Source organism: Schistocerca gregaria, chromosome 1 (genome assembly GCF_023897955.1).
Source record: "Schistocerca gregaria isolate iqSchGreg1 chromosome 1, iqSchGreg1.2, whole genome shotgun sequence".
Classification (NCBI taxonomy): Eukaryota; Metazoa; Arthropoda; class Insecta; order Orthoptera; family Acrididae; genus Schistocerca; species Schistocerca gregaria.
The window spans coordinates 109,375,517-109,392,761 of NC_064920.1; the positions used below are offsets into that span (position 1 = coordinate 109,375,517).

At 43.3% G+C, this 17,245-nt stretch overlaps 1 protein-coding gene across 5 annotated transcripts in view; it reads right to left on the reverse strand.

The window, feature by feature from the left end:
* Window positions 1-17,245, reverse strand: part of LOC126334603 (uncharacterized) — a 150,643-nt gene that overhangs the window by 12,624 nt on the left and 120,774 nt on the right. For all 5 annotated transcript variants that reach the window (XM_049997004.1, XM_049997029.1, XM_049997019.1 and 2 more), the window contains 3 exons: window positions 17,045-17,244; window positions 16,772-16,961; window positions 14,304-14,577 (listed from right to left, as the gene is read on the reverse strand). In XM_049997004.1, the coding sequence (XP_049852961.1) occupies window positions 14,304-14,577; window positions 16,772-16,961; window positions 17,045-17,244 (664 nt within the window). The remainder of the gene's footprint in view (window positions 1-14,303; window positions 14,578-16,771; window positions 16,962-17,044; window position 17,245) is intronic.

Consider the following 17,245-nt stretch of genomic DNA (forward strand, 5'->3'; position numbering starts at 1 on the left):
TTACATTGTTAATTTGGAAGGATTGGAAATTCTCTCAGGAAGATGTCATGTGAATATTTATCTGCTTTTTTGAATAGGTATATTTTTCAGTCATTTTTGTAGAATTTTGGGGGTTACAATATTCAATCTTGCTATGACAACCCTGTGTTCATTAATCCATGTATTCATTTTGGTGCTCATTATTAGTTCAGGATTATTTGTTGCTAAGTGGTCAAGTGCGTTTTCAGAACCATTTGCTGTTAGCATGAGCTCATGAACTAACCGCTCAAAATAATTTTCAGAGAATGCATTTAGCCTAATTTTGTATGATGATGTGTGTGTACCTCTGGAATTAAATACGTATTTTCACCAACATATCAAGGGAAATTAAAGTCACCACCAACTATAATTGTATGTCGGGTTCGTGTGTGAAATCACTGAAGTTTTCTTTGAACCTTTCAGCAACTGTATCATCTGAATTGGGAGGTCAGTAGAAGGATTCAATTATTATTTTATTCCTGTTGCCAAGAATGCCCACTGCCCATACTAACTCACAGAAACTATTTACTTCAGCTTTGTGACAAGATGAACTACTACTGACAACAAGCATGCCACCGCTAACTGCGTTTAGCCTATCTTTTCAGAATACTGCCAGATTTTTTGCAAAAAATTCAGCTGAACTTCTCCCCAGCTTTAGCCAGCTTTCAGTGCCTATAATAATTTGAGCATCATAGCTGTCTATAAACACTGAGCTCTGGTGCTTTCCCAACACAGCTACAAAAATGTACAACTGGTATACTGGTGGTTCCTGTATCTACGTTCTTCCTATGTTCAGCCTGCACCCTTTGTGACTGAAGCTATTGTGTTTTCCTGAGACCCTCTAACCTAAAAAACCACCCACTCCATGCTACACAGCCCCTGCTACCCTTGTGCCACCTCCTGCGTATAATCACTGCCAGATCTATTCAGCAGAACCTGAAACCTGACCACCCTATGCCACAAGTCAAGGAATCTGCAGGCTACATGGTTGCAGAACCATCTGAGCCTCTGATTCAGACCCTCCACTTGGCTCTGTACCAGAGGTCCGCAATCAGTCCTGTCGACTACTGCAAATGGCAAGATCTGCTTTCGTCTTACAAGCAAGACTGGCAGCCTTTGCCACTTCTCTTAGCTGCTCAAAAGCAGAGAGAATATCTTCTGACCCAAAGCAACACACATTGTACCAATGTGAGCAATCACCTGCAGTTGGCTGCAACCTGGGCTCTTCATGGCATCCAGAAGTACCCATTCCACATCTGGAATGACTCCACCTGGTATGCACACCGTGTGCACATTGGCTTTCTTCCCCTCCGTGGCAGCCACATCTTTAAGGAGCCCTTTAACATGCCTGACATTGGAGCTCCCACCTGCCAATAATCCCATCCCTCTGTGACTGCCCTGATCTTGCAGGCTGAGAGGTTTCCTCTGAAACAGGACAGGCAACTGCATCTGGCTGAGCAACTATCAGCCACAGACAGCACCTGGAACCTGTTCGTCAGACTAACTGGGGAGGTCTTACATGCAGTGCCCTGGGAAGTCTTTCACCACCTGCCATGCTCCCACATGACCTGAGGGGTCCACCTAAGTGCAAGCAGTAACTCAGCTGGCCACTGGTGAGGACCAAACAGGGGACTCCGACATGATTGACATCCGTTGGATCCCCACGGCCAGTCCACAACAGTGATATCCATCCACTGCAGCTTCAAGCTGTGTGGCTGACGCCATCACAGCCTGGAGCCGACAGTGAAGTGTCACTAACTCTGCTTTCATCTGTGCACGACAGTCACAGTCCCTATTCATAATAAATAACATGGAAAACTTCACTACTCAGAAAAATGGACCATTGACAAATGCTGCCGAACTCTCCTGCAGACCCTGACAAAGGTGCAAGAACAGTGTCTAAAAAATTAGACTAATACACGGAGAATTGAAAACTGAATTACCGAAGCACTCAGGCAAGACTACATCGTTCACTCCTGATTTGGAACTTTAAATACATCACAAAATCTGTTTACTTTCGGACACAAATGAAAGCATAAAGATTGTGTTATTCGATGTTGAACTAACACACAAACTCAAGAAACTGAACTGTTGAAGTGCACAGATGAAATTATACAATTCTCTCCCAGTTAGTTACCAAAGTCACAAAATTGGTTACTTCCCTTTTTTTTGTTTTGTTTTTTTTGGAGTTAACAGCAACTAAAACGGACAACACTATAAAAGACGTATTAACAGGCATAGGATTGAAAAACTACAGCATAATCAAACGTCCTTAGACAGGTGTGTCAAGTTGATAAAACGAAGAACGCGAGCAGCAGCTCCTGGGTCATCCGCTAAAATGGCATCCAGAGTACATGGCAGGCCAAGATCAAGACGCAGTGTAGTAAAATCCGGACAGGACGTTAAAATGTGGCGGACCGTCAGCAATTGCCCACATGGACAGAACGGCGCCGGCGCTGCCGTCAGCAGATGGCGATGGCTGAACTGGCAGTCTCCAATTCGTAGCCAGGCCATAACGACCTCCTCCCGCCGAGAAGGATGTGAGGAGGACGTCCAAGCTACGGGAAGAGGTTTCAAGGCCGAAGCTTGTTGTCCCTAAGTGCAGCCCAATCGGCATGCCGCAGCTATAAAATGCGCCGACAAATGACCGTGCTACAATCTGATGAAGGGACACAACAAGAAGCCGTCCGAGGATGGAGGACTGCAGCCTTTGCCGCGGCATCTGCAGTTTCGTTCCCAGGGATACCGACATGGCCAGGAACCCACATAAAGCTAACTGGAGACCAGTCATCCACCAGCTGCTGAAGAGAGCGTTGGATCCGGTGCACGAAAGGGTGAACCGGATACGGATCACTGAGGTTCTGGATGGCGCTCAGAGTATCGGAGCAGATGACATAAGCAGAATGTCGGTGGCGGCAGATGTAAAGAACAGCCTGGTAGAGGGCAAAGAGCTCAGCTGTGAAGACCAAACAATGGCCATGTAGCCGGTATTTGAAACTTTGTGCCCCGACAATAAAAGAACACCCGACCCCATCATTGGTCTTAGAGCCATCTGTATAAATGAAGGTCATATTAATGAATTTCGAACGAAGTTCGACAAAACGGGAGTGGTATGCCGAACCGGGGGTAACCTCCTTTGGGAGTGAGCTGAGGTCAAGGTGAACGCGAACCTGAGCCTGGAGCCAAGGTGGCGTGTGGCTCTCGCCCACTCTAAAGGTTGCAGGGAGTGAAAAATCAAGGTGTTGGAGGCGACGAAAGCAAACTCCAGGGGGTAGCAGGGCAGAGACATACAACCTGTATTGACAGTCGAGAGAGGTGTCAAAAAAGGAACAATACAATGGGTGGTCGGGCATCGACAGAAGCCGACAGGAGTAACGACAAAGCAGTATATCGCGCCGGTAGGTGAGTGGCAATTCACCGGCTTCAGCATGAAGACTATCGACGGGACTAGTATAAAACGCTCCGATCGCAAGACGTAAACCCCGATGTTGTATGGAGTTGAGGCGGCGCAAGATGGACGGCCGTGCAGAGGAGTATACAAAGCACCCATCATCCAGCTTGGAGCAGACGATCGACCGATATAGACGAAGTAGGACGGTTCGATCTGCTCCCCACGACGTGCCACTGAGAACACGGAGGACATTTAGAGAACGGGTACAACAGGCAGCCAAATATGACACATGTGGAGACAAGCTAAGTTTCCTGTCAAATGTAAGACCTAAAAATTTTGTTGTCTCCACGAATGGGAGAGCAACGGGGCCGAGTCGTAAAGACGGTGGGAGAAACTCTTTGTAGCGCCAGAAGTTAATACAGACAGTTTTCTCGGCAGAAAACTGAAGCCATTGGCAACACTCCAGGAGTAAAGACGGTCAAGAGAACGCTGAAGACAGCGCTCCAGAAAACATGTACACTGTGCGCTGCAATAGATGGTAAAATCGTCCACGAAAAGGGAGCCTGATACATCATCTGGGAGGCAATCCATTATTGGATTGATTGCTATGGCGAAGAGAGCGACGCTCAAAACGGAGCCCTGTGGCACCCCATTTTCCTGGTGAAAGGTGTCTGACAGGACAGAACCCACACGTACCCTGAACTGTCGATCCATTAAAAAGGAATGAATAAATAGAGTGAGGTGACCGCGAAAGCCCCATGTATGCATGGTGCGGAGAATGCCCGCCCTCCAACAGGTGTCATAAGCCTTCTCCAAATCAAAGAACACAGCCGCGGTCAGGCGCTTCCGCAAGAAGTTATTCATAATGAAGGTCGACAAGGTAACCAGATGGTCAACAGCAGGGAGGTGCCTACGAAATCCACATTGTACATTGGTAAGTAAGCGTCGAGATTCGAGCAGCCAAACCAAACGAGAGTTAACCATTCGCTCCATCACATTACAGACACAGCTGGTAAGCGGGATGGGTCGATAACTGGAAGGCAAGTGCTTGTCCTTCCCTGGCTTAGGAATCGGTACAACTATAGACTTGCACCAGCATGTGGGAATATGTCCTTTAATCCAGATGCGATTGTAAGTACGAAGAAGGAAACCTTTACCTGCAGGAGAAAGGTTCTTCAGCATCTGAATATGAATAGAATCAGGCTCCGGAGCAGAGGACTGTGACCGGGCAAGTGCATTTTCGAGTTCCCGCATGGTGAATGGGGCATTGTAGTTTTCACAATTCGAGGAGTGGAAATTAGGTGGCCGAGCCTCCTCTGCCTGTTTTCGGGGGAGGAAGGCAGGGGGGTAATGAGTGGAGCTCGAAACCTCTGCGAAAAAGCGGCCGAAGGCATTGGAGACAGCCTCACGGGCCACAAGGACGTCATTCGCGACTGCCAAGCCAGAAACTGGTGAGTGGACCTTAGTGCCAGATAGCCGGCGCAGGCTCCTGCAGACAACAGAAGAAGGAGTAGTAGAACTGTTGAAGGTGCTTGTGAAAGCAGCCCAGCTGGCTTTCTTGCTTTCTTTAAAAATACGACGACACTGCGCACGTAATCTTTTATAATTGGTACAATTTGCCACTGTAGGGTGGCGTTTAAAGGTGCGTAAAGCAGGGGACCAGTACGCAGCATGGAGAAGAAGTAGTAGTATGAGGGATGGAATATTTAGCAGCAGTGAGAATGACTTCCGTAAGGTGTGCGGCCTGACTATCGCAGCTTGTGAAGGTTTGATCCTGAAAGGTTGCCCTGGAAGTGAAGAGCCCCAGTCTGCTTTGGAGATGTTCCAACTAGTTGAGCACAGAGAGGGGGTATGATGCAGGAGATGGATAACACACGGGAAGTGGTCACTCGAATATGTATCAGAAAGTGCATACCACTCAAACTGGCGTGCAAGTTGGGTAGTACATACAGAGAGGTCTACATGGGAATAGGTATGAGAGGTGTCTGAAAGGAAAGTAGGGGCGCCAGTATTGAGGCAGACAAGATTGAGCTGGTTGAAAACGTCTGCTAACAGGGAGCCCCTCGGACAGGATGCTCGAGAGCCCCAAAGAGGATGGTGAGCATTGAAGTCTCCAGTTAACAAAAATGGTGCAGGGAGCTGAGCAATAATTTGCAGCATGTCTGCCCTGGTAACGGCAGACGACGATGGAGTGTAAACGGTACAGATGGAAAATGTAAAATTGGAGACAGTAATGCGGACGGCAACTGCCTGCAGGCCAGTGTGCAATGTGATGGAATCACAGTAGATATCATCCCGGACCAGCAACATAACCCCTCCATGAGCCGAAATACCTGCCACAGGTGTTGAGTAGTGTGCCAAGCAATTTGATCGCATGGGCGTAGCTTCGTTTCCTGGAGGGCTATGACGAGCGGACGGTGCGAGCGGAGCAGCAATTTCAAGTCCTCTCGGTTGGAACGAATGCTGCGAATATTCCAGTGAGTAAGTGCCATCGTGAGAAGAAGAAGATGCAAGAAGGGGTCATCTAGAAGGCCACTGAGGGCCCGGCTTCGAGCGAGCACTGCCGCCACTAGCAGGAGGCGGACAGTTATTGTCCATTTGTTCTATAGGTTCATCGGCCATCTTGTGAAGATGGCCGGGAGGGGGAGCTTCCTCCGCTGGTGAACGGCCAGATGTTCGGCTACCAGTGGTGCGGCCAGGCGAAACGGATGACTGCAACCGCTGGGGGGCGCAGGAGGAGAAATGCGCCGTGGCGGGGAAGGAGAACTGTGCTTCCTATGAGCCTTCTTGGAAGGTCGTTTTGTGGAAGGATTGGTCGATGGCTGAGGGTTCGAGGTACGTAGAAGGTCTGCACGAGATGGTTCTTTCTTGAAGGCCCGTGCTTCTGACTTCTGGGTCTTCGTCCTGGCAGAAGCTGATGAAGGTGCTTGTGTCGGAGGGGCGACAGGAGGAAGAGGAGATGTCGACCAGGTGATCTTAGCACTGGCCGAACGGACGACCGTAGTATTGAAGGGCAGATCGCATGTTTGTGTCGCCACCTCCCTGGTAGTCCGAGGACAGGCGAGGCAAGGCAAGGACAGTACTGTACTGTACTGTACTGTACTTCCCCGCTGGGAGCAACGAGGGCTTCCTACTAGTGAATAGCTTGCGAGCAGCCGAGGTGGAGACACACTCTTTGACCCGAATTTCTTGGATACAGCATTCTTCCTTGTAGACGGGAAAGTCGCGGGAGGACGCTGCATGGTCACCGCGACAGTTCACACAATGAGGAGACGGAGGTGGACAGTCACCCTCATGGGCATCCCTGCCACAAGTTATACATGTAGCTGCATTGGAACAAGACTGGCGAGTGTGATTAAAATGCTGACACTGGTAGTCCGCCTTGATGCGCGACGGCAGCTGAACACTATCAAAGGTCAAGAAAAGTGTCCAGGTTGGTACAAGGTCATTGTTGACCTTTTTCATGACCCTATGGACAGCCGTCACGCCCTGCTCAGCGAGGAAAGAGTGAATCTCCTCGTCAGTCAATCCGTTGAGTGATCTAGTATAGACCACACCACGAGACGAATTCAAAGTGCGGTGAGCCTCCACCCGGACAGGGAACATGTACAGGAGTGTGGCGCAAAGCAGTTTTTGTGCCTGAAAGGCGCTCTCAGTTTCTAGTAACAAGGTACCATTACGCAACCTGGTACAAGACTTGACAGATCCGGCTATGGCATCTACGCCCTTCTGGATAATGAAAGGGTTGACAGAGGAAAAATCCTTTCCGTCCTCAGATCGAGAAACTACGAGGAACTGTGGGGCAGGCGGTAGTACTTTTGTCACTGGTGGCCGGTCAAGTTTCCGTTTGTGGGCAGAAGTCGAGAGAAAAGAAGAGAAATCCATTGTGGAGGAATCCCCATGATTGCCAGCGTCTCCGATGGTGCGCTCCTTCCTTGTGGGGACCCTCTCAGAGGGCACTCCCGCCTTAGATGATTGTTCACACCTCAGGTCACACCTCCCGAGAAATGGACGGAGGGACCAATCGGCATGGTCGGAAGGTGTCAGCTCAGGCAATCACCTCTCCCTGGGCCTGACCTTTACCAGGGGGTACGTGCGTGCCTTACTTGTCTACCCAGGGCGGAGAATTATGCGTTACCCCGTCACCGGCTACACGTGCGAACGCGTGGGTTGACCTTCAGACATGCACAGGGAGGATGGAAGAAGAGGAAAAAGAATGGAGAGAGGGAAAGAAAGGCCAGACTGTCTCAAACACCGAGGCGGAGACCAGAGAAGGCAAGGAGGAGAAGGCAAGGAGGAGAAGGCAAGGAGGAGAAGGCAAGGAGGAGAAGGCAAGGAGGAGAAGGCAAGGAGGAGAAGGCAAGGAGGAGAAGGCAAGGAGGAGAAGGCAAGGAGGAGAAGGCAAGGAGGAGAAGGCAAGGAGGAGAAGGCAAGGAGGAGAAGGCAAGGAGGAGAAGGCAAGGAGGAGAAGGCAAGGAGGAGAAGGCAAGGAGGAGAAGGCAAGGAGGAGAAGGCAAGGAGGAGAAGGCAAGGAGGAGAAGGCAAGGAGGAGAAGGCAAGGAGGAGAAGGCAAGGAGGAGAAGGCAAGGAGGAGAAGGCAAGGAGGAGAAGGCAAGGAGGAGAAGGCAAGGAGGAGAAGGCAAGGAGGAGAAGGCAAGGAGGAGAAGGCAAGGAGGAGAAGGCAAGGAGGAGAAGGCAAGGAGGAGAGGGCAAGGAGGAGAGTAAGTAAGACAGTGAGATGGAGAAGAACAAAGAAAGGAACCAACCAAAGGAAGGAAGAAACCAGAAAAAGTGAAAACCAAAATGACCGCAAATATAGGTCGTGAAACCATCCATCTCCGGAAAAGGCGCTAACTACCCCCTTGAGGGGGAGGGACTCCTTTTAGTCGCCTCTTACAACAGGCAGGAATACCTCGCGCCTATTCTAACGCCCGGACCCGCAGGGGGACTTCCGTGTTGCTGCTTCTGTCAAGGCTGGCTGCTGCTGCCTGACAATCTGCTCCTACTGTTAATTGAAAATGTGTGTCCTCTTCGTATCTGTGCATTGTTCATACATACATCATAATTTCTGTCATTGTTAGAAGGATGTGGAAAAATTCAATTTTACATCTATTGGCAAAAGCAGCCAGTACAGTATACTTCCTGCAAGTTCCTCTTAAGAAGCCATTCCTCTTCCCTTTACACAATTGAGCTGCTGTTTTAATCTAATACCTTGTACAACCCTCTCCCCCATCCCCAATTAACCATGGACCTTGCCGTTGGTTGGGGGGGGCGGCTTGCATGCCTCAGCGATACAGATAGCCGTACCGTAGATGCAACCACAACAGAGGGGTATCTGTTGGGAGGCCAGACAAACGTGTGGTTCCTGAAGAGGGGCAGCAGCCTTTTCAGTAGTTGTAAGGGCAACAGCTGGATGACTGAATGATCTGGTCTTGTAACTAACCAAAACGGCCTTGCTGTGCTGGTACTGCGAACGGCTGAAAGCAAGGGGAAACTACGGCCGCAATTTTTTCCCGAGGGCATGCAGCTTTACTGTATGGTTAAATGATGATGGCGTCCTCTTGGGTAAAATATTCAGGAGGTAAAATAGTCCCCCATTCAGATATCCAAGCGGGGACTACTCAAAAGGATGTCGTTACGAGGAGAAAGAAAACTGGCGTTCTACGGATCGGAGCGTGGAATGTCAGATCCCTTAACCAGGCAGCTAGGATAGGAAATTTGAAAAGGGAAATGGATAGGTTGAAGTTAGATACAGTGGGAATTAGTGAGGTTCGGTGGCAGGAGGAACAAGACAGGGTTATAAACACAAAATCAAATAGGGGTAATGCAGGAGTAGGTTTAATAATGAATAACAAAATAGGAGTGCGGGTAAGCTCTATAAACAGCATAGTGAACGCATTATTGTGGCCAAGATAGATATGAAGCCCATGCCTACTACACTAGTACAAGTTCATATGCCAACTAGCTCTGCAGATGACAAAGAAATTGAAGAAATGTATGATGAAATAAAATAAATTATTCAAATTGTGAAGGGAGATGAAAATTTAATAGTCATGGGTGACTGGAATTCGACAGTAGCAAAAGGGAGAGAAGGAAATGTAGGTGAATATGGATTGGGGGTAAGAAATGAAAGAGGAAGCCGCCTGGTAGAATTTTGCACAGAGCACAACTTAATCATATCTAACACTTGGTTCAAGAATCATGAAAGAAGGTTGTATACATGGAAGAAGCCTGGAGATACTGACAGGTTTCAGAGAGATTATATAATGGTAAGGCAGAGCTTTAGGAACCAGGTTTTAAACTGTAAGACATTTCCAGGGCAGATGTGGATTCTGACCACAATCAATTGGTTATGACCTGAAGATTAAAACTGAAGAAACTGCAAGGAGGAGGGTATTTAAGGAGATGGGGCCTGGATAAACTGACTAAACCAGAGGTTGTACAGAGATTAAGGGAGAGCATAAGGGAACAATTGACTGGAATGGGGGAAATAAATACAATAGAAGAAGAAGAAGAATGGGTAGCTTTGGGAGATGAAATAGTGAAGTTAGCAGAGGGTCATGTAGGTGAAAAGATGAGGGCTAGTAGAAATCCTTGGGTAACAGAAGAGATACTGAATTTACTTGATGAAAGGAGAAAATACAAAAATGCAGTAAGTGAAGTAAGCAAAAAGGGATACAAACGTCTCAAAAATGAGATCGACAGGAAATGCAAAATGGCTAAGCAGGGATAGCTAGAGGACAAATGTAAGGATGTAGAGGCTTCTCTCACTAGGGTAAGATAGATACAGCCTATAGGAAAATTAGAGAGACCTTCAGAGAAAAGAGAAACACTGGTATGAATATCAAAAGCTAAGATGGAAACCCAGTTTTAAGCAAAGAAGGGAAAGTAGAAAGGTGGAAGGAGTATATAGAGGGTCTATACAAGGGCAATGTACTTGAGGACAATATTATGGAAATGGAATAGGAGGTAGATGAAGATGAAATGGGAGATATACTGCGTGAAGAGTTTGACAGAGCACTAAAAGACCTAGGTCGAAACAAGGCCCCCGGAGTAGAAAACATTCCATTGGAACTACTGACGGCCTTGGGAGAGCCAGTCCTGACAAGACTACCATTTGGTGAGCAAGATGTATGAAACAGGTGAAATTCCCTTAGACTTTAAGAAGAATACAATAATAATTCCTATCCCAAAGAAAGCAGGTGTTGACAAATGTGAAAATTACCTAACCACCAGTTTAATAAGCCACAGCTGCCAAATGATAACGTGTATTCTTTACAGACGAATGGAAAAACTAGTAGAAGCCGACCATGGGGAAGATCAGTTTGGATTCCGTAGAAATGTTGGGACACGTGAGGCAATACTGACCCAACGACTTATCTTAGAAGCCAGATTAAAGAAAGGCAAACCTACGTTTCTAGCATTTGTAGACTTAGAGAAAGCTTTTGACAATATTGACTTGAATACTCTCTTTCAAATTCTAAAGGTGGCAGGGGTAAAATACAGGGAGCGAAAGGCTATTTACAATCTGTACAGAAACCAGATGGCAGTTAGAAGAGTAGAGGGGCATGAAAGGGAAGCCGTGGTTGGGAAGGGAGTAAGACAGGGTTGTAGCCTCTCCCCAATGTTGTTCGATCTGTATATTGAGCAAGCAGTAAAGGAAACAAAAGAAAAATTTGGAGTAGGTATTAAAATCCAGGGAGAAGAAATAAAAACTTTGAGGTTCACCAATGACATTGTAATTCTGTCAGACAGCAAAGGACTTGGAAGAACGAATGGAATGGATAGTGTCTTGAAAGGAGGATATAAGATGAATATCAACAAAAGCAAAACGAGGATAATGGAATGGAGTCGAATTAAATCGGGTGATGCTGAGGGAATTAGATTAGGAAATGAGACACTTAAAGTAGTAAAGGAATTTTGCTATTTGGGGAGCAAAATAAGTGATGATGGTCGAAGTAGAGAGGATATAAAATGTAGACTGGCAATGGCAAGGAAAGAGTTTCTGAAGAACAGAAATTTGTTAACATCGAGTAAAATTTAAGTGTCAGGAAGTCGTTTCTTAAAGTATTTGTATGGAGTTTAGCCATGTATGGAAGTGAAACATGGATGATAAATAGTTTGGACAAGAAGAGAATAGAAGCGTTTGAAATGTGGTGCTACAGAAGAATGCTGAAGATTAGATGGGTACATCACATAACCAATGAGGAGGAATTTGGGAGGAGTTTGTGGCACAACTTGAATAGAAGAAAGGATCGGTTGGTAGGACGTGTGTTGAGGAATTAATGGATCACTAATTTAGTATTGGAGGACAGCGTGGGGGTTAAAAATCGTAGAGGGAGACCAAGAGATGAATACACTAATCAGATTCAGAAGGATGTAGGCTGTAGTAGGTACTGGGACATTAAGAAACTTGCACAGGATAGAGTAGCATGGAGAGCTGCATCAAACCAGTCTCAGGACTGAAGACAACAACAACAACAACAACAACAACAACAACAACAACAACAACAACCTTGTACAAAATTTATGTAACCAACCACCTATAGCAGACTGATGTGTAACACATAGAGAAACTTAACAGAAAACTGTTCACTAGGTTTTGATCTCTACAAGCTTATAGCATGGAAATGGGATTCACAGATGCCACTTACAGGTAAGTTAAAGTAACCTTTTCTTTCCAGGCAAACAGGTGTATGAATATTAAGAGATATTTCAATCCAGTACCACGCAAAGAAGGTAGGGATGAATGGTAGCATGGCTACATAAAGAAAATTTTAAGGTTGTATTGTGGAAAGGAAGGAGGGAGTAGATGCATGTGGAATGGTAGGTGTGTGACAATGAGAAACTTTATGGAGCACTGAAAAACTACGCATCCAAGATGGATATTTCCCCAGAATTCTTAAAATGTTTGCAAGCACAAACATTATAAAACCATTGTTGTTGTTGTTGTTGTTGTTGTTGTGTAGGAGACATGGAACAGGTAGATGCCCTCAGATTTAAAGAATGGTGATATGATCACAGCTGTAAACAAGACAAGCTCTGATAAGTGTTAATATTGTTGAACTTCAGTTTTGTTAGCCATAATTTCAAAAGGAAATCTACATTTATAGCATTTTCATATTTAAAGAAAGCTTGACAACATTGACAGTAAGAGGCTCAGATTCTTTCAGCAGCAGAGATAAAATACAAGAAGTCAAAGGTTACAGCTTTTAAGGAAACAAGATTTCAGTTACAACAGCTGTAGGATAGGAAAGGGAAGCAGTACTTGAGAAGGGTTTGACAAGGTTGTAACCTATCTCTGATGTTCTTAATCTGAACACTAGGCAGGCAATGATGGCAACCAAAGAAATTTGAGAAAGGGATATTTTGACATGCGACAATATTTTAATTCTGTGAGACAGCAGACTTTGAAGCCCAGACAAGCAGGAAATTTAGTATCATGAACAATGGTTATAAAAAGAAAACCAATGAAAGTAAAACAAGGGTAAACGAGTGTTGGTCAAAACAAATCAGGTGATACTGAGGGGGGATTAAATTAGGGAAGGAGATGCTGAGTAGTAGGAAAATTTTGCTATACAAAAATAACTGACTACTGAAATAACTGACGACCGAAATAAGGGGATATGAAGTGCACGAGCATGCAATTAGAACATTGCAGTAAATATACCACCACAGATGTTCCAGAAATCTCTTTAAAGTTATTTGCATTTTCACTTTACAGTCACTTTGCAGTATAATTTGCATTTTTGTTTCTTATAAAATGAAAATCAACTTAACTGAAGCATGAATTACACAATCACATACAGTACTCAAAAATGATTTTAAGTGTGCTTTGCTTACTTGTGAGGGGGGTTGAGATACTGTTGTGTAAAGGCATTCAACCAGCTCCTATTTAATAAGAACCATTGAGTTGGAAATTGCAGAAGAAAATTAAAAATATACCTTATCAACCACTATTTCCCCAAATTATCTGAATATTTTGATTCAGAAATTAAAATGCTTATTAGCTGTGTAGTTAGTTTTAAAATTACATTCCTCCCACACTCAGGAAATTAATGTTGGGGAAGTGTAGGAATTTCACATTACCACCATGGAAGAGGTCTTTGTGGAGATCTGTCATTGCCTTTTGCTGACTTTTTTAGTAAGTGTCTACTGAGTATCTATATCATACAAATGACTGATGAATGCTTGCACAAGTTAGTGTGTGTTACTACGGATGAACAGGAGAGAGAACAAAATCCAGTGCCAGCACATAGGCTACCTCTCTCCAACAGCACTAAGAGGACTGCTGAGCTTACCACTACTACCGCCGCCACCACCACCACCACCACCACCACCACCACCACCACCACCACCACCACCACCACCACCACCGCCAGTGTTCATTGTAAAAGCTGAATGACCATTAGTAGTGCATGATATATATGTCTCTGTTACAGATGTAACTATTTTCTTTGAGAAATGCCTCTGTACTCTCAGTAAGCTACCAGTATGAGATATAAAACAAAAACAACTACTGAGAGTGGAGTAGCTTTTTGAAACTAACAGCTGTCCTGTTGATTTACAAGATTGCGTGGCAAATATTATTATGCAGTTAAGACATGCTTCGTTAATAATGTGTACTGGTTAAATTCGACATGTTTTGTATGTCTTGTTAATGATTATTTTGATTCATTCCACAGACTCAATGCTTACTCTTTTTAGCATCAACAGAAGATTTTGAAATGAATTACAAGTTCAAACTGTGTGAGACAGATTTTGCAAATGGTTACATGCTAGTCAGGTACTGATAGGGCGCCAACTACTCATTTACATTCACCACTGTAGACACTATTCCAACAAACTGATTTATTGGCTAGTTTTGTTTCAAAATATTTTGAAAAATTCTTACCAGAGGAGCCAAGTTCTCTTTTGGTTCGATTTTGTTCATCCATGTTCAGCACTTCAATTTTTGTCAGCTGTTCATTTACTCTTCCAAACACACTATGGAACTTTACATTGTGTGACTTAGTTGTATTTGCTGCTTTATTGGCATGCACAATATGAGCAGCAGGAATAATTTTATCTAGGACTTCTTGTGTAGCTATTAAGTACAAATGCATCAGTTCTTTTACAGATTTTAGGTAATTTCCATGATCAGTAGCCTTTAAGAACTTCAGACACATCTGTGAGGAGAAATAGCACAGGAGTAAACTCTTGTCAGTCACTCAAATCTTACAGTGTCTAACATTTTGATACAAACAATGCTTTTTTTCCCCCCAAGAGGAATTATTTAATACAGTAGTGACAACAACAAAGACATGAAAAGTCAACAAAATCTAGAAAAATGTGTACCTTTTAGAATAATTAATGAGAAATCCCTTCTTGGTGTACAAACATTGTAAGAGACATGTAAAATTCAAATTATCAATTAGCCAAATTTTGCAAAAGAATCACAAAATTTGTAGGATTGTGGGTGGGTTAGCATCTAAGGTGGGAAAAACATGTAGAAATGCTTAACAAGAAATTAAGCAAGTACTGTTAATATTAAGAATGCTTACAGATTGCTGAAATACTGAAACAGTGTTTAGTGCTTATTACGCATATGTTTAGAGTCTACTGACGAACGGAATAGTGTTCTGGGGAAATACCTTTTTTTGCATAGCAGTCTTTAAGCTCCAAAAGAAAGCTTTAAGATTAGTAAGTAATGTTGCTTACAGGGCACCATGTAGAGGTATCTTTAAGGAATTAAAAATCATAATTTTACAATCTACATTTAAATTTGGAAGCATATGCTTCATTAAAAGCCATCAAGTTTCACCATTGAATAATGAGATCCACCATTATCAAACAATGAACATGGTTGACTATTGTAGGGATGCACACAGAAAATCAATGTCAGGACAGTGCTGTTTACAAACCAAAAATTCTGTACAGTGCATTGCCAGATAGCATCAAGAAAATACCAAACAGTAATACATTCAAAAAAGAACTAAATATCTACTAATAAACAACAGCTTCTACAGCATTAATGAATACCTGGAGTCTTGCTCATATTTGTGGATCTATTTCGTAACTCTCTAAACAAAAATTCATAATTATCAACCATAGCTAGATAAAACCAAACTTCTTGCATCCATGTATGTATTGTATGTAATTATGCACCTAGCTTTTGTGCTGTATGTTACTGTTTCTAGTTCACTGAAGAACTGATATTTAATAGTTTTAGTAATATCAACCAAGGGGTTTTGCAAGCTTTTCTTCTATCTATATGTATGTAAGCAGAATAATGTTTTGTTATAAAGATGTGTTGATACCAATGATAAGATTTTGTACATGATATAGTTATGTAATAATTTATACTATTCTGTACTTTGCCAAGTCCTATATCATGAATGTGATACACAGGCACTAAATAAATAAATAATAAATCATCTACTGCATAATATGTACAAAACAAAGTACAAATTCACAAACAGATAACTGGATGCCATGTTACCAGAAGAACAATATGTAAAATCCCCAGTAACACAGCAAAATATTTGTCATAGGGCCAACACCAGTATCAAGAAAAATTCATTTCATATGTGAAGTTTATCTGTGGCACAAAACTCAGGGTCCATACATTCTTTTATTGAGAAGGAACTGAAATAGCAAATGGCAAAACATACAAACATGTTTTATCATATCTTAAAATGTTCCTTCAGAAAGCAAAATAAAAATGTTGCTATCAACAGCCACATCACTTCTAATATATTAACATCTTTGCATTTTTGGTCCATAATTCAAAAGCTCACAGGTAACAATAATGTCAAGTGAGGATAACATTAATGAAATAAAATTCTGGGCATGTTAACCATTTAACATCATTGTAGCTGAAAGTGCAGGGTGAACTAATGACAATTTCTGGGGTGAATGTTCACATTCACTTTAAATACATGGAACCACTGAACCTACTGTGCATCATTACTCACTGGGCAGTATCCTTTCTAAGTCAATTTTCAGCATGTTATTTCAAAAACATGAAGACATTAGCTTCAAGATGTGATAAACTGAGTGCAAAACAGGTACAGGGAATGGCAACTTTGACATAAAAAATTAAATGTTTACACAGCAGTGCTCCAGTTTAAAGCTGGACTGATTTTAATGGCTAGCATTAGTTCCACATGATTAAAAACACACAGTGATGCAAGAGTAGCACTTTAAGCAAGAAGTACAAAAAAATTCATATTTTTCTATGTTCTTTACATAAAAATTCAGATTCTGGAAGTATAGGACAAATATTCTGTGAGGAAAGGAATTGTGAACAAGGTAAAAGACAAAACAAGACGAGGCCACATTGAAAAAAAGCACTGTTTGGGTGAAAATTTGAAAAGATACCTGAATGAAAGATAAATGTGATGTTTCACCCAGAAATTTTCCCTTTTTATGGTAATATGTTGTATTTGTCAGTACATCTATGGCATTAATCCAGCTTGTTTCAGGAACATCTAGCAAAAATGTGTGGGGACATACTATGAGTAAATCGCCCATAGATGCCAAACTACTACTGCTCCACAGTCTTGGTGCTCTGTAACAAAGTTTAATTAAACAACATTTATATTTTGTATGCATGCTATTAATGATACAGGATAAAACCATGCTGAAACTTACCCAAATGTTTCATTTATTAGATTGCACCAAGCTTCCATTGCAATGGAGGAGGTGCACAAAACTTTATTTTCCTGTGGAACAACTTCTAAAAACAATTTGAAGGCTTTAGGCTGAATTTTGTTAATGTCACTGACTTTCAAAAAATTGGTGAGGGTTCCCATGTTCAATAAATCATTGAGTTCGATAGTTTGGCCTGTAATC